Raw genomic sequence first — 16,393 nt, 5'->3', positions numbered from 1 at the left:
GTCGAAGCACCATTGGTTCGAAGTCAGTACACCATTGAATGGTTCAATATTTTGAACTTAAGAAAGCCACTTTGCTCAAAGTTACAATAACTTTGTTGAAATACAAAACGAAAATATGAAACCACAAAGCATTGAAGAAAAGGACTAAGAATTCAAATCATAAATGTCAGCTGTGCAGCAAGTAAAGCATTAGCAAACTTGCTATAAATGTCATGCATCTTGTTAGCTAGAATGACTTAAAGGGGAAATTCTTTTCTTCTGCACATAATTAAGTATTTCGTCTGAATTCTTTATCCTAGCCAACCAAAAGAATTGGAACGTCAACATCCCACAGATCATGCACCAATGCCAGTTCCCTGAAACTCAGATTATGATACTTATGTTTTGCTGTCCCTTGAGAAATCTATAGACACTGCTGATGGTGGCCGCAACTGGAGCAGCTTCCTAGCTATATTCAATGCTTTTTCTGCTTCAAGTTCTGGGTGCTCCAGGATGTTCATTGTCACAAGTGATGGCGAGCTAAAGAGAATAAATCGGATAAACTCAAACTCGGGAATGAAAGCTGAGATATTCGTTAATTTGACCAGATGAAGCTTGCTAAGGGGAAAAGTTGTGCAGTCCAAGCATTTTAGATAATCGGAGACTTGTTCCTGGTTTAGCTCGATTGTAGAAGCCTACACAAAAATAAAGCAGAAACATGATAAGTGCTTATTTGTTTCCAAAACAAATTATCATGAATTAGATGGAGCTTCGCAACTTACCTCTACATAGAGTTCTTGCAAGTTGGGAGCACTTATAAGTAGGCGGACAGCTACAGATACTGGATTTAAGTCCATAAAGTTCACACCTTTTGAGTTCAAGAATCTTTAGAGATTATGATGATGGCGATAACATTGGCAGAACAGGAGTTTCATCTAGGAGCTGAAACATTAATGATGTGTGAAAACACAATTTAATCACATTAAATAAAAAAATTAAGAATTCTTGGAACCCTTATAATGTTAGCTGTGAAGGTAAAATACAAGCTTGGTTAAAGTAATAGGAACAAAAGGCCGTGTAGAAATAATTCAATATATAGCACTAAATACCTGCAGAAACATGCCATTAAGACGAAGTATTTTGACTTTAGGCAGGGTATCCACAAATGTACCCAAATCAGAAACAGGTTTGCCTTCCCTGCCTGTTACAACTCTCTCCAATGAAACAGACACTTCAGACAAGTTAGAAGCATTCTCTAAGGAGATTGATTTGAATTTCTCATCGTCCTTGATAAGGAACCTCTTGAGATTAGAACCAGTGATATTAAAATGGTGAATACCAAAGCAACGGTGCAATGAAAGTGTTTTAAGAACAGGGCAGCTAGAAATAACTCTTTCGAAACAGTTGTCCGTAAACTCAACCCCCTTAAGAAGTAATCGGTACAGATTTAGGAAGCCTTAAAACTCTAGTGGTGCTGAAAGAACAAAATTATGGAGCTTCAAGTATGTCAAATCCAAACAAGAGAAGAAATATGGAGGTAATTTATGACGATAAGTAACATACTTGTGTGTTAAGGTTAATTTCTTGATTTTCCTCCAAGATAAATATAATATCCATTTGTTCATATCAGGAAGCACCAATGAAATGTGATAAGGAATGCGTACTCTAAAACTCTCTATTTCACCAAGATGTAGCAGAAGAGATTTGGTGACAATTTCATCAAATCGATAGAACTTGAGCATATAAAAAAAAGTTCCTTCCTTCACAAAGAAGCCATCAAGTTCTCTGCAGAATTGGATAGAGCATATGTCGATCATAAACAATTTCAGTAGAGTACGTAATAATTAGAAAGGAATTAGAAGACATACTGCAGAATCCTTCAATTACCAAGAAAAGCAACCAGTTAAGTGATCAAACATAAGGCGACAGACAGGTTTCACAACCCAAAAATAAATAATTAAACCCCTGAAAATATGACTTAATAGCAGCTAGAGTGCATCGTTACTTCTAGAACAAATAGTTCAAGCCATATCTTTTAGGATATAATGTAACTACTAGAATCATTTCTTTAGCATCATCAAAACACATGGACAGACCAGGATTATAAAAGTCAGTGAAGGATCCCAAGTTCACAGAAATTTAAAGCTAAAATGGCGCTTGAATAGTATTACTATAGGGTCACACGGCATCACTGCTGTTGACCTGCTCAGATTGCTTTGATGAGTACTTCCCCATCAGCTTAGCCAGTTCGAGATCAAAATACTTCTCAAGTGCAACTACCTCTTCCGAGTATTGCAGCCAGTATTTGCGTCTCATTGCAGCTACCCTATCTTCATGAGCTCTTATCAGACTATCCCTCTCTTCCACAAATTCTTCCATTTCATGGTCCTGAAGTTTGATAAATTTCGCAACTTTCTCTGCCCTGAGTCGATGATCCTCAGCCAAGGAAATAGTTGCATTAGATTGATAGATCATCGCACGCTGTTTCTGCTGTATCTTTTCAAACTTGTCCTCCTCAGCGGTCCTGGCATCGTAAATCATTTTCAACTGATCGCTGAAAAACTGCTCTAGATACTCCATCTCTTCCTTGTTCCGTTCATGGTGCATCTTAGTTCTCAGTCTGACAATCTTGTTCTCTTCAACTGTCTGACGGTGCTTTTCACTCACCAGTCTTAGAGACTCTTCAGTAGCTTTAGCCCGCTTTTGGTGCTTAGTGGCTTGGTTCTTGAACCATATGAGCTGTTGATTATCCTCCGACATCTGCATCGCTGGATTCATAACAGTTTCTCTCAATGACCGAATCTCGAACTTCAGCCTTGATTTCCCATGTGAATGACGGTTAAAGTTGTCCATGTCTCTTTTCTCTGCCATGTAACCATAAAGCTTACGTTTCCCCCCAGGATAAAAGCGATCTGGATTGTGTTCCCATGCATCTCTATCACTTCCTTTTTCAGAAAACTGCTCACTGAGAAGTACAGCCTCCATGTATCCCACGGGAGTGGCCTCAAAAATCAATACACTGATACCGCGATGGCCTTGTGGACCATATGAACTTCGCGCTGTCTTGACAGCAGCATAATAGCTGAAATAATCACGCAACTCCTGATTTCCCATTCCAATCCACTTGTCATTTTCATCTCTCTCAAGCACCGTGTTCATGATAATCACCGTCGGTGGCCACACTATTTCCTTATCTTCATATTCGCCGCCATCCCATCTTCCATACACTTCACCTGGAGGTACAACAGAAGTTCCCCTCTGACGCAGCTCTTCCTCCAAAAGTTGAGCAAGTTGTCTGTGTAATTTCATCCTAAATCCTTTCGTTTTTGCGTGGATCATCACTGACCGTATCCCTGGAAACCACTCAATTGCACCCGGACCACCTTTGCATGCAGGGCAGTGCCACTGTCGTTCCGGATCATTAATCTCAGTGACAGTCAAACTGTCAAGACATTTGAAAAGGTTCTTGAACCAACGACTTTCCTTGCGTGCCTCATGACTCATTTCATTTACATCCGAGTGATCATCAAAGTCGTCATCACTCGGAAGCTCATCATCACTGTCATCATCAGGCAAATCCGATTCATTATCCTCCCCATCATGTTCACAGGAAGCCTTGACATCATCAGCGACAGGGGAATAAGTATCTTGGTCCTCATTGGAACGAGCGACAGATGACCAATCCCAACCATTCTTCAGGGCAGGAGGAACTGCAGCGGGTGTTGGTGTGTAGCATTCTCTGCCAGCAGGTATTCGAGGATGATAATTAGGTGTAGACCAGTTATTCCTAGAACCCTGTCCTAATGATCCAACAATATTGTTACGCATTCCCAGTTTGGCTTTTGGAGTGGGATTCTGAGAAATCCATTGCTTCATTCCAGCACTGCTACTTCCACCCTTGTTCTTGGACTTTCTAGCACACACTACCCATCCATCATTTTGATCAGAGTTCAACCCCATATCTTCTACGCCTACGTTTATATCATCGACCATTGGTGTAGTAGTTGTTTCCCATATAGCTTTCTGCTTTCCTGATGAATTAGAAGACTTCTCAACCCTTTTGCTGGAACTCATATCTGGATGAAACTACACGAACTGGGATTTGCTGTTGAAGGAAGATGTCAACAAAAAAACAGAAACTGATGAAAATAACATGAGAATTTCGACTGAGAAATAATTCCATATGTTTCAATTTTATAAATCAAATCGACGAGACAGAAGCATACAACTTTCAGTAGGAAAGGTGAACGAGATCAAGAAGATAAAGCCTTTTTACATGGACTAAAATTAATAAAAAAGGAAAAGAAATGATTATTAAGAGGAAAAACATGAAAGCACTCACAAGCATACCAAGATTCTTGAATTTGAACGTGCCTTCAACTGCTGGGGCACAATTTCAAGTTAAAGTTTTAAATGTTTGAAGGGAGGCAGAGGTGAGACATGAAAAGGAAGGAGATATGCCAACTAAGGAAAGCGGTTGAAGGATTCTGCATTCAATTGCTTAAGAATAGACTAAGTCAAACTATCCCAAAAATCTCCTCTTCTAGCTAGCTAGCCATTAGTTTTCAATTGCCAAATATTCTCATGATTCTTTCCTAGCCGTTAGTTCTAGTCATTAAAATTACCTTTGGCTCGCCAAATTTATTTTCCAATCTCTTGTGCATATAATGACATCTTGAATGCCAAAGTAGCAGACAAAGGAATGAGATTATAATTCTCTTTAAGATAGTAGAGTAGGCCGGCCTTCATGTGAAAACTTGGTTTTAATTTGCAAGATGTAAAAACTGTTCTAATGGTCCAAAAGAATGAACTTCTCAGTTGTCTGAACTGAATCTTCCATAAAGAAATAATGAGCATGGAGGTCTTCAACATCAAAAAGTTGTCTCTATTCCTATTCTTAATGACTAGAAATTCTTGACACATGCACTATCTCAAATTTATTTTTCTTCCTTTTTTAACTTTCCTGTCTACTTTCACTTTTTATTTACACTTACCTATATTTTTTGCATTGTTACATTACCAAAGATGTACTTTGGGACCCATTCATATTAAAGAAAATCAACATCACTTTAACTCTTAAACTACAACATTCATCAAGATGCTTAGTTGCTCAGATTTGGGAGCAGGTGTCCGATGCGCATGATCTAAACTTTAAGATTCCGGAGTACATATCTAGGTATGGATACACGCGGGGAGACTAAGTGAAAAATAATTCAAAAATGTAAAATAGAGTTATAAAGATATGTCTAAATTATGAGACATTATTTGGAAACCTTACAAGGTATTTCGAGAAATAGAAAATATTACTCCCTCCGTTCCAATTTATGTGAACCTGTTTGACTGGGCACGGAGTTTAAGTAAAAAATGAAGACTTTTGGAATTTGTGGCCCTAAACAAGTTCAAATGGGGCCCACAGTATTTATGTGGTTATAAAAGCTTCTCATTAAGGGTAACGTCGTAACTTTAAGCTAAATTGTTACCAAATTTAGAAAGGGTTCATTCTTTTTGGAACGGACCAAAAAGGAAATAGGTTCACGTAAACTGGAACAGAGGGAGTAATCAAGAGCAGAATCCAAGAAGAAAATAAAAGGAAAAGGACCGATATAGAAATTTTTATATACAAGGTATTGCATTTCTTCAATTTCAGCCTAGCTTTAATTGGTTGACCATGTTCGACACGGATTTCATACCCACACCCATGTCATGTCGACACGAGTGCGGTACTGAAAGTGAAGAGTCCGTCTGGATGCTAATTGCAGTATTAGAACAAAATACTAGTTTAGGAGACTTACGAGTTTCTCCTTAGCGGAAGCGGATCTGCAACAACCACGACTTGTATTACCGGTAGGAAACGGATGAATTTTCTTTGTCCGCAACCTACTAATCCCCAAGATGATGTAGAGAAGCTAACCTTTTTTTTTCCTACACCCATAAAGGTTTAGGAGGAAGATAAGCTAATGGGCTAAAATTAACTCCCTTATGGGCGGATCGGACTCAATATCATTTTCCAACATTATTAAACTCCAATGTTACCTTAATAATTGTGTTCATATATACCAAATTGTGGACTTAAGTTGGAAGAAAAGAGCTACCTTTTTTTTATTTTATGGAAGGAGTACTAGTTTTAACATTGGCATTATTGTTCATTCATTATTAGGATAAGTTTAATAAAAATCACTTTCACTTTTTATTTACACTTATTAATATTTTTTAAATTATTAGATTACCAAAGATGTAATTTGGGACCCACTCATATTTCAAAGAATATTCAAATTCTTCAAAAAGAAGATCAACTTCATTTTGGGACCCATTAATATTCAAATTCTTCAAAAAGAAGATCAACTTCATTTTAACTCTTAGACTACCACATTCATCTAGATGCTTAGTTGCTCAGACTTGGATGCGAGTATCCAGTACAAATGTGGATATATAGGTCGGATACTTCATGATCTAAACTTTAAGATTTGGGAGTACGTATCGAGGTACGGATAGGGGGATTCAGCTAAAAATAATTTAAAAAGGTAAAATAGTGTTATAAAAATATGTCTAAATCATGAGACATTAATTGAAAACCTTACAGGGTATTAAGAGAAGGAGAAATTATTAATCAAGAGCACAATCCGAAAAGGAAATAGAAGGAAAAAGACTGATATAAAAAGTTTTACATACAACGGTATTGCATTTTTTTCTATTTCACCTTAGCTTTTATTTTAATTTCATTAATCGTTGTATCTGTCCCAAATTCTTCAGTCGTTTTAGCACCCAAAATCGGTTGATCATATTCGGTACGAATCTCCTACCCACACCCACGTCATGTCGACACGGATGTGGTACGGAATGTGAAGAGTCCTAGCAACTTAGTCTAGATGCTATTTGTAATATTTGAACAAAATAGTAGTTTAGGAGACTTACGAGTTTCTCCTTAGCGAAAGCAGATCTGCAACAACCACGACTTGTGTGACCGTAGGAAACAGATGAATTTTCTTTGTCCACAACCTGCTAATCCCAAGATGATGTAGAGAAGTTAACCTTTTTTCACCCATAATGGTATATTTATAGGTAATAAATAGGGTTGAGAAGGAGGATAAGCTAATGGGCTAAAATTAATACCATTATGGGCCGACGGACCAGACTCAATATCATTTTCCAACACTTCAACTCCAATGTTACCTTAATAATTGTGTCCATATATACCAAATTGTAGACTTAAGTTGGAAGAGAAGAGCTACCTTTTTTCTTTTATGGAAGGAGTACTAGTTTTAACACTTGCATTATTGTTCATTCATTATTAGGATAAGTTTTATAAAAATCACTACTCCAACTTAATGAAATTTTCAATGGAATTTAGTGGTTTATTTATTTTTCCATGCCAAATTAAGCTCAGTAGCATTTAATTTCCCACAATCTGCAAAAACCCTGAGCATGCTTTCAAAGTATAAACACAATGGAACTATCCATTACCATCAATAAATAAATAAAAACAATGGAACTGAATAATCCACTCATAATACATAACATTACAAAGTTCATCTCAACATAATTACGTAATATATATTTTTTACTTTTTTTTCTTTTTTGATAACGGTGGTGTCTGGGCCAGCTTGTGCGCAAATCAACTAATTCCGCGGGATATCTACTACCTCCCACTAGCATTAGGTGCCAAGTAAGTCTATCTACCGAGGCTTTCACAGATGAGAAGAAATCACCTAGTGTTTTTTGTCTCTGCTCGGATTTGAGCCTAAGATCGCAGGTTCCCAACCCACACCCTTGACCACTAGGTGTCTAGGCCACACCCTTGAGTGCAATTATAGAATCTATATAACTGAAACAAACTCCAATTTAGGGAGTATTAAAAAAAGAAACCATGAAAGAACTCGAAGCGTACCAGAAACCTTCTTCTCCTTTGTTCCTGGATTAAAAGTTTTTCCTCTTTTCCTTGCTTCTCAAAATGAGAATATTCCTTTAAGTGAAAAGTTGGCTTTAATATGTAGGAGAAATAGTGTATATTCTAATGGTCAAAATAGATATACTGGGAGAAATAATAGCCATTACCGGGCTTTTGTCAGTGGAGATTTGATCACATTCTTTTGTAGATTGAGTTTCAAATAGGCAAAGGTGGTCTTAAAAGCGGGTAAGAGTATTTCTTCCTTTTCATATATGGGACAACTCCTTTTAGATTCCTTTCTACTTCTACTTTTCATTCGCACTTTTTTTTTATAACCGTGGTGTTCAGGTCAACTTGCGCGCACCTCGATTAATTCAACGGGATACCTGCCACCGCAGACTAGCCACAGATATCAGGTAACTCTATCCACCAAGGGTTGGACAAATGAGAAGAAATCACCTAGTGTTTTTTGTCGTCGCCGCACTGAATCATAAAATATTCATTATATTTGATTATTTTTAAGGTACATTAGGTTTTATTGAGTATTAGGGAAAAAATCGAAGTTCCAACTGCACACCTTTCCTTTTCGAGGGTCCTATTACCTCATTATACTACTTTAGAGTATAATTAATTGCATCCTAAAGGCTTAGGTAGTAGAGTGTGTATATCACTCTCTTAGAGAGTGAGAAGAAAAAAACGATTTTAAAATATTACTTTCTCAATTTTGTTAAACTTAAAAATATACTTTCTTTTTTCTTTGTCTTTGTCTTTTCCTTCTTCTTCTCTACTTCACTATTCCAGTCAACAATACACAACACTCGCCGGCGACTTTTATGGCCTTCTTCTTTAATTTTTTCGGTTAGTTTTCTTCCTGTCTCTCCCTCTCGAATACACAAATCATACTTTCATTAAAAATTTATACATACGTAAAGCAAAACCATTCAGATTTGGAAATATCCATCACCGGAAAATCTATTTATTTTTTTATTTTTTGCCAGAAAAAATAGAGTTTTTGAAATTTCAAACCGAAAGAAGCCTTTTTCTTACCCAACAGTAGGGGAGGGCATAGTTTGGGCAAACCCATAATCCAAACCGAAATCTGAATTTTATGGAGTTTTGGTTTGGATTCTCGAATTACGGATTGGACGACGGACTTAATTTTTAAAAATTTTGGATTTCGGATTGAATGTTGGATTTGGCACTTCGGATTTTTAAATATCCGAAAAACCAAAATATTTATACTTCATATTTAGTCCATTATTCATATGCCAATGGTAATAAGTCATTACCCAACCCATTTAATACTAGGCATTATCTCATATAATCATATATTCAATATTAGTTACTAAATTACTATGAGAATATTTTCTATTTAGACACACTAGAAATCCAAATTTGGTGGCTCCTGGTTTTTTTGTTTTTGTGTGGTCATACTTTACTTTTTGTCTCTCTCTCTAATGTCTCTATCTATCTAACGTATGTCTGCTCCAACCCCAACCCCACCACCACCGACGGTCGCCGACGTACAACCGACGACCACCGGACCCAGGTAAGTCCCTGTCCTTTCTCTACCGGTTTTTCCGAACTGACCACCGGACCCAGGTAAGTCCCTGTCCTTTCAGGAGTTAGGGGAGAAGCTGTTAGCTATGGGGGCCTAGATGAATATTGGGGACGCGAGTAGTATGTGGACCACGACAGCGAACTGCATTACGGAAGCAGCTAGGGAGGTGTTAGCGGTTTCGAAGGGTTACTCGGGTGGCCACAAGGGGGACTGGTGGTGGAATGAGGAGATCCAAGGTAAAGTGAAAGCTAAGAAAGCGACGTATTTGAAGCTAATGGGGAGCACGGACGAGGAAGAGCGGAGATTGTATAGGGAGTGTTATAAGAAGGCAAGGAGAGAGGCGAAGCTCGTGGTCACGGCGGCTGAGACTGCAGCTTTTGAAAGATTGTATGAGGATCTTGGGGGCAAAAGAGGGGATAGGAAGCTGTAGAAGTTAGTCAAGATTAGGGAGAGGAAGGCTTGGGAACTGGATCGAGTGAGGTGCATCAAAGACGAAGATGGTAAGGTATTGGTGGAAGAGGTGTGTATCAGGCGTAAATGGCAGGAGTACTTCCATAGACTCTTAAACGAGGAAGGGGATAGGAACATCATGCTAGGTGAGTTGGAGAACTCAGAGAGTTGGAGAGATTTTGGATTTTGTAGGCGTATTAAGTGTGAGGAGGTTGTTGTGGCAATACGGAAGATGAGCAGGGGTAACGCGATGGGGCCTGATGAGATCTCGGTAGAATTTTGGAAAGTAGCGGGTAGGGTAGGCTTGGAGTGGCTTACTAGCCTGTTTAACGTCATTTTCAAGACAAAGAAGATGCCCGGCGATTGGAGGTGGAGTTTGATGATTCCGTTGTACAAAAACAAAGGTGATATCCAGAACTGCAACAACTATAGCGATATCAAGCTACTGAGTCACACTATGAAGGTTTGGGAGAGGATGGTGGAGCAGAGAGTGAGGACAGGTGTATATATCTCTAAGAACCAGTTCGGATTTATGCCGGGACGGTCAAACTACAAAAGCCATTTACCTTGTGAGACGATTGGTGGAGCAGTATAGGGAGAGGAAAAAGGACTTGCACATGGTGTTCATTGACCTAGAGAAGGCTTATGACAATGTCCCGAGGGAGGCGTTATGGAGATGTTTGGAGGTCAGCTGAGTCCCGGTGGCGTAAATTAGGGTGATTAAGGACATGTACGAAGGTGCTAAAACTTCGGTGAGGACTGCGGGAGGAGATTCAGAGCATTTCCTTGTGGAGATGGGGTTGCATCAGGGTCAGCCCTTAGCCCATTTTTGTTTGCCCTAGCGTTGGATGGGCTGACACGACACATACAAGGGAGGGTGTCGTGGTGTATGTTATTTGCTGATGACATATTTCTGATTGACGAGACGTGAGATGGTGATAACGCTAGGTTGGAAGTTTGGAGATAGATGCTGGAGTCCAAAGGTTTCAAGTTGAGTAGGTCGAAAACTGAATACTTGGAGTGCAAGTTCAGTGATGAGAGGCATCAAGAAGAAGTGGAAGTGAAGACTGATACTCAAGTCATTCCCACAAGAGATAGTTTCAAGTATCTTGGGTCCATAATCCAAGGCAACGGAAAGATTGACGAGGATGTTACTCACTGCAATGGAGTAGGTTGAATGAGATGGAGGCTAGCTTTGGGGTTTTATGCGATAAGAATGTGCCGCCTAGACTTAAGGGTAAATTCTATAAGGTGGTGGTTAGATCGGCTATGTTGTATAGAGCTGAGTGTCGGCCCGTCAAAAAGTCTCATGTCCAGAAGATGAGCGTGGCTGAAATGAGGATGTTGAGATGGATGTGTGAACATACCAGGAAAGACAAGATAAGAAATGAAGTTATTAGGGATAAGATGGAAGTGGCATCAATGGAAGCCAAGTTGCGGGAATCGAGGTTGCGATGGTTTGGGCATGTGAGAAGGAGAAACATAGATGCCTCGGTTAGGAGCTGTGAGAGGTTGACCATTGCAGGCTTAAGGAAAGGCAGGGGTAGACCAAAGAAGTATTGGGGAGAGGTGATTAGACATGACATGTTAGTGCTTCACCTAACCAAGGACATGACTAGCGATAAGAAGGTGTGGAGGTCGAGGATTTAAGTTGTGGGTTGACAGGTAGTTTTGAGTTTCTCCTAGGTTACCAGTAGTACTAGTAATATTCTTGTTGTTGGTTGAAAGTTACTTCTTTTTAGTTTGTTATTATATCTAGTACTTAGCAACCACATCCAGTGTTTTTGAAAATTGCTACTGGAAATTGTTGTTCCCTGATTATAAATACTTGATGCTACTCTTTCTCCCTTTTACTGGAAATTGTTGCTCTCTGATTGTTACTATCTGATGCTACTTTTTCTCCTCTTTTTCCTTATCGTCTTTTGTCTCCCTCATCTGTCTTTCTCCCCCCTCTTTCTTCTTCTTCTTCCCTTTTCTTCCTTTCCACCTTCTCTTGAGTCGAGGGTCTATCGGAAACAGTCTCTCTACCTCCCCAGGTAGGGGTAAGGCATGCGTACACATTACCCTCCTCACACCCCACTTATGGGATTATACTAGGTATGTTGTTGTATGGGCCTTGTGAACATCTCTGTTGTATTTTCTTGATGATGATTTTGTTACTTGAATACTTTATTGGGATGATTGCAGTGAGAATAAGAAACTTTTTAGATAATTTAACATGCATACTTCATGTAAATGTTCATTTTTTATAAAAAAAAAAAAAAAAAACATCTCAACTTATAGGCTCAAACAAAAATCCAAAATATCTAAACAGATTAATCCGAAACTGAAATTAAAAAATCCGATCCAATCCTAACTTATTTGGATTGGATTAGTATTTTTATTTCTTCAATCCGAAAACCAAAAATCTGAATCGAATTTTTTATATCTAATCCAAACTGCCCGAACGACCACCCCCACCCAACAGACATATATATATATACTCACATCATTCACCATTACTCGCCTCTTAATTATAAGAGCCACCATTTTTATGCCCCCACAATTACCGGTGATAGAAACCATCCAAAACGTCACCACCACAATAGCCACTTAAAGGCCTTAAGCCTCGCTTAGCAGCAAAAAAAAAGGAACAGATCAAGGGCCAAAAATTAGAACATAGCGTGAAACTTTGTTGTCTAGTTTGGTGGGGACAAAAGTAAATGAAAAAAGAGAAAAGAGAGAAAAAAATAAGGGAAAGAACAGAAAATATTTTTTTAATGAAATATACACTTGTCTAGGGCGTGTAGTTCACCTCCCAGCAGAAATCTGGTTGTAGTGTTTCAAGGGTGAATTTTTTCTATTTTAAAATAGTTCGGTGGTAATAGGACCCCCGAAAAGGAAAAATGTGTAGTTGGAACTTCGATCATAGGTTGGGGGATACTTAAGCATTTTCCCTTATAACATATCAAATCAATCCCAAACAAAGGTTTGTTGGTCAATTATAAAGAGTGCAAATCTTCATCGCTTTGTTATGACTGATGAACAAGCTAGAAAGTGACATTACACGTGCAGGAAGGATACAATATCGTGTATGCTATTGAAATTGGATCACATATTCAGGATTGTTTTGAAAAATTTTAACTTCTGAAATAGGACAGCAAGAAAATTTGTAATCATCTCATTCTTATTAGAAGCAGTAAGAAGGTACTGTTATCCAAACTGAAATCCATTATCTATCAAAAGGCAATGCCGAAACACCACCATATACTACACCATCCACACTCATTTCTCTCTATTTGCCTTAATTAACTTCCAAACTATCTAAGACAAAGATCATGGTGGTGTAAAAGACCAGCGAAGATAGACAGGACTCTGATCTGGATAGCACCCTATGAACCTATATAGATAACTTCCGCATTAGGTGATGCCCGCGGAAATTGTATTAGCTCTGTGAGTAACTCAAGTCTTGTTACAGGAGAATCTAACCTGGTCTCAATTACCATTCTTACGAGCATCAGAGACTTGGCTAATAGAAGCTTAATAAGCAACTTTTCACACTTTTTGCCTGTTGTATTTATCACCTTAACCACTCTTAGGTGATTTAATATTGGCACATTTGAAAAACCTTTTACTTCAAGAGAAACACAGCTGGTCTCCTGATCTAACCACCATATATTGGAAAGTTCATAGTCCAACTACAGATTAATAAAAGACCATCAGTCTGAACTAACATTGAGGATTTAAGATTATGAAATAAAAAAGGAATTACATACAGAAAACAGAGGAAAAAAAGTAGTAGTTTTTAAACCTGAACTTCAATTTCTTGTAAATATGGGGAGCTTCTGATCAAGCAAAGAGCACATAAAGTCCAACCTTCATCTACACAAACATCAGATAAGTAAAGACGCGTAAGAGCAGAGGGGAGCTCTTTTGGTACTTCACCTGCAACCAAGGACTAAAAAGACAATGCCATAAATCAGGACCACTCAAAGGCCAAAAGAACAACGGCAAAAGATGCACAATAATGAAATCATGGAGCAACATTTACCTGGACACCACACAATAATCCAAGTGGAGATGCCTTGAGAGCAGGAAAAGACTCAAAAAACTTGGCAAGACCATATTTTCCATGCCCCATAGAAAAATCCGTATTCACAAGTGAAAGTTTCGGAAGAAGAGGAGAATTTATTAGAAAAACAGAACCTTTTGCGAAGTCAAAGGATTTCAAACAGGGAGCAATAATTTGAATATTGCTTAAAAAACTATATGATATCTGCAATACCAAGTACTCCAGTAACGGGCAATCAACAACAACAACAACAACTACCCAGTAAAATCCCACATAGTAGGGTCTGGGGAGGGTAGTGTATACGCAGACCTTACCCCTGGCCTGATAGGACAGAGAGGCTATTTCCGATGGACCCTCGGCTCAGAATGACGGAAATAGAGAAAAACAAGGAAAACAAGAAAAGAAAAAAGAATTCATTGGTAACTCCAGTAAAAATCATTATAGTAACAGAAGCATAAAAATCAAAAGATGAATGACATGCAATAACAGTAGCCAGAGTCTAGGGAATCTAAGATAAACAACAAGAATAGTGTGGGTTCAACATAAACTGCCAACCATCTAAGATCAACCCCAATCCAACCCCGCCTCGCCCCCGGCATGCAGAAAGGCAAGCTCTACTACCCCTATCCTACAACTCTAATGCTAGTCCTGCAGGCCTTCCTATCAAGGGCCACGTCCTCGGAAATCTGCAGACGAACCATGTCCTGCCTGATCACCTCTCCCCAATACTTCTTAGGTCTCCTTCTACCTCTTCTCGTGCCCACCACGGCCAACCGCTCACACCTCCTCACCGGCGCATCGATGCTTCTCCTCTGCACGTGCCCGAACCATCTAAGCCTCACTTCCCGCATCTTGTCATCCACAGGGGCGACGCCCACATTCCTCCGAATATCTTCATTCCTGATCTTGTCTATCCTAGTGTGCCCGCACATCCACCTCAGCATCCGCATCTCTGCTACTTTCAACCTCTGGATATGGGAGTTCTTAACCGGCCAACACTCTGCCCCATACAACATTGCCGGTCTAACCACAGCTCTATAAAACTTACCTTTGAGTATCGGTGGCACTTTCTTGTCACACAAGACTCCAGATGCAAGCCTCCATTTCATCCAGCCCGCCCCTATGCGGTGAGTGACATCCTCGTCGATCTCTTCGTCCCCCTGAATCACCGACCCAAGGTACTTGAAGCTATCTCTCTTGGGATGACCTGTGACCCAAGCCTCGCGTCCCCACCTACATCCCTCGACTCAGTGTTAAACTTGCACTCCAGGTACTCTGTCTTAGACCTACTCAATTTGAAACCATTAGACTCGAGAGTTTGTCTCCAAACCTCCAATCTCTCGTTAACACCTGCCCTCGTCTCGTCAATTAGAACAATGTCATCAGCAAATAGCATACACCATGGCACCTCCCCTTGAATATGATGTGTCAAAGCATCCATCACCAAGGCAAATAAGAATGGGCTAAGCGCAGAGCCTTGGTGTAATCCCATAACAACCGGGAAATGCTCCGAGTCGCCTCCCACAGTCCTAACCTTAGTCTTAGCTCCATCATACATATCCTTGATCGCTCTTATATAGGCTACCGGCACGCCCTTCGCCTCAAGACATCTCCAGAGCACCTCCCTAGGAACCTTGTCATACGCTTTCTCCAAGTCAATAAACACCATATGCAGATCCTTCTTCTTATCCCTGTACTGTTCCACCAACCTCCTAATAAGGTGGATAGCTTCCGTAGTAGAGCGGCCCGGCATGAATCCAAACTGATTGTCGGATATAGACGTCGTCTTCCTCACCCTCACCTCCACCACCCTCTCCCAGACTTTCATGGTATGGCTAAGTAACTTGATACCCCTATAATTGTTACAACACTGGATATCACCTTTGTTCTTGTACAACGGTACCACTGTACTTGACCTCCATTCCTCCGGCATCCTTTTCGTCCTAAACATTACATTGAACAACCCAGTCAGCCATTCCAATCCTGCTCTACCCACATACTTCCAAAACTCAACCGGAATTTCATCTGGCCCGGTCGCTCTACCCCTACTCATCTTACGCAAAGCCCCCACGACGTCGTCAATCCTGATGCGCCTGCAATACCTAAAATCTCGGAGATTCTCCGAATGCCCCAAGTCCCCTAGCGCTATATCCCGGTCCCCCTCCTCATTTAGAAGACCATAGAAGTACGTCTTCCATCTCCGCTTAATCTAGGGATCTCCCATCAATACTCTACCATCCTCTTCTTTGATGCACCTCACTTGATCCAGGTCCCGGGCCTTCCTCTCCCTCGCTTTAGCCAGCCGAAACAACTTCATGTACCCTCCTTTCTCCCCTAATTCCTCGTATATAAGGCTAAACGCTGCATTCTTAGCCTCCGTGACCGCCAGTTTCGCCTCCTTCTTAGCCACTCTATACCTCTCTCTATTTGCTCTCTTCTCCTCTCCTCCTCGCTTGAGCTCCCTGCC

General features: G+C 39.9%; 3 protein-coding genes across 4 annotated transcripts; 2 read left to right on the top strand and 1 right to left on the bottom strand.

Moving 5' to 3' along the window:
* Positions 1-1,913: 1,913 nt before the first annotated feature.
* LOC107776118 (protein SUPPRESSOR OF GENE SILENCING 3-like) lies at positions 1,914-16,264 on the bottom strand. Of its 2 annotated transcripts, XM_016595950.2 has the most exons (5): positions 13,906-16,264; positions 13,666-13,812; positions 6,892-6,975; positions 5,772-5,901; positions 1,914-4,084 (listed from the first exon to the last, which is right to left on the bottom strand). In XM_016595950.2, the coding sequence occupies exon 5, from the start codon at positions 4,051-4,053 to the stop codon at positions 2,158-2,160; it is 1,896 nt and encodes a 631-aa protein (XP_016451436.2). In that variant the 5' UTR covers positions 4,054-4,084; positions 5,772-5,901; positions 6,892-6,975; positions 13,666-13,812; positions 13,906-16,264; the 3' UTR covers positions 1,914-2,157. The 2 variants fall into 2 exon arrangements, with proteins under 2 accessions (XP_016451436.2, XP_016451438.2); XM_016595952.2 differs by lacking the exon at positions 5,772-5,901.
* Positions 9,523-11,052, top strand: LOC107776122 (uncharacterized). The gene is made up of 4 exons (XM_075240048.1): positions 9,523-9,851; positions 9,957-10,338; positions 10,466-10,561; positions 10,843-11,052. Exons 1-4 carry the CDS (start codon positions 9,523-9,525, stop codon positions 11,050-11,052), a joined length of 1,017 nt encoding a protein of 338 aa, XP_075096149.1.
* On the top strand, positions 11,211-11,525 carry LOC142174255 (uncharacterized). The gene has a single exon (XM_075240047.1). It carries the CDS (start codon positions 11,211-11,213, stop codon positions 11,523-11,525), a length of 315 nt encoding a protein of 104 aa, XP_075096148.1.
* Positions 16,265-16,393: the final 129 nt, after the last annotated feature.

Source organism: Nicotiana tabacum, chromosome 20 (genome assembly GCF_000715075.1).
Source record: "Nicotiana tabacum cultivar K326 chromosome 20, ASM71507v2, whole genome shotgun sequence".
Lineage (NCBI taxonomy): Eukaryota > Viridiplantae > Streptophyta > Magnoliopsida > Solanales > Solanaceae > Nicotiana > Nicotiana tabacum.
Note: the sequence above shows the minus strand (reverse complement) of the source record. Positions and strands in the feature narration are given on the sequence as shown.

Coding starts and splice junctions, on each gene's coding strand:
- LOC107776122 (XM_075240048.1), top strand. CDS start 9,523: ATGAATATTGGGGACGCGAGTAGTATGTGGACCACGACAGCGAACTGC. Junction 9,852..9,956: donor AAAAGAGGGGATAGGAAGCT/GTAGAAGTTAGT, acceptor GGTGTGTATCAG/GCGTAAATGGCAGGAGTACT. Junction 10,339..10,465: donor TACTGAGTCACACTATGAAG/GTTTGGGAGAGG, acceptor TTGGTGGAGCAG/TATAGGGAGAGGAAAAAGGA.
- LOC107776118 (XM_016595950.2), bottom strand. CDS start 4,053: ATGAGTTCCAGCAAAAGGGTTGAGAAGTCTTCTAATTCATCAGGAAAG.
- LOC142174255 (XM_075240047.1), top strand. CDS start 11,211: ATGAGGATGTTGAGATGGATGTGTGAACATACCAGGAAAGACAAGATA.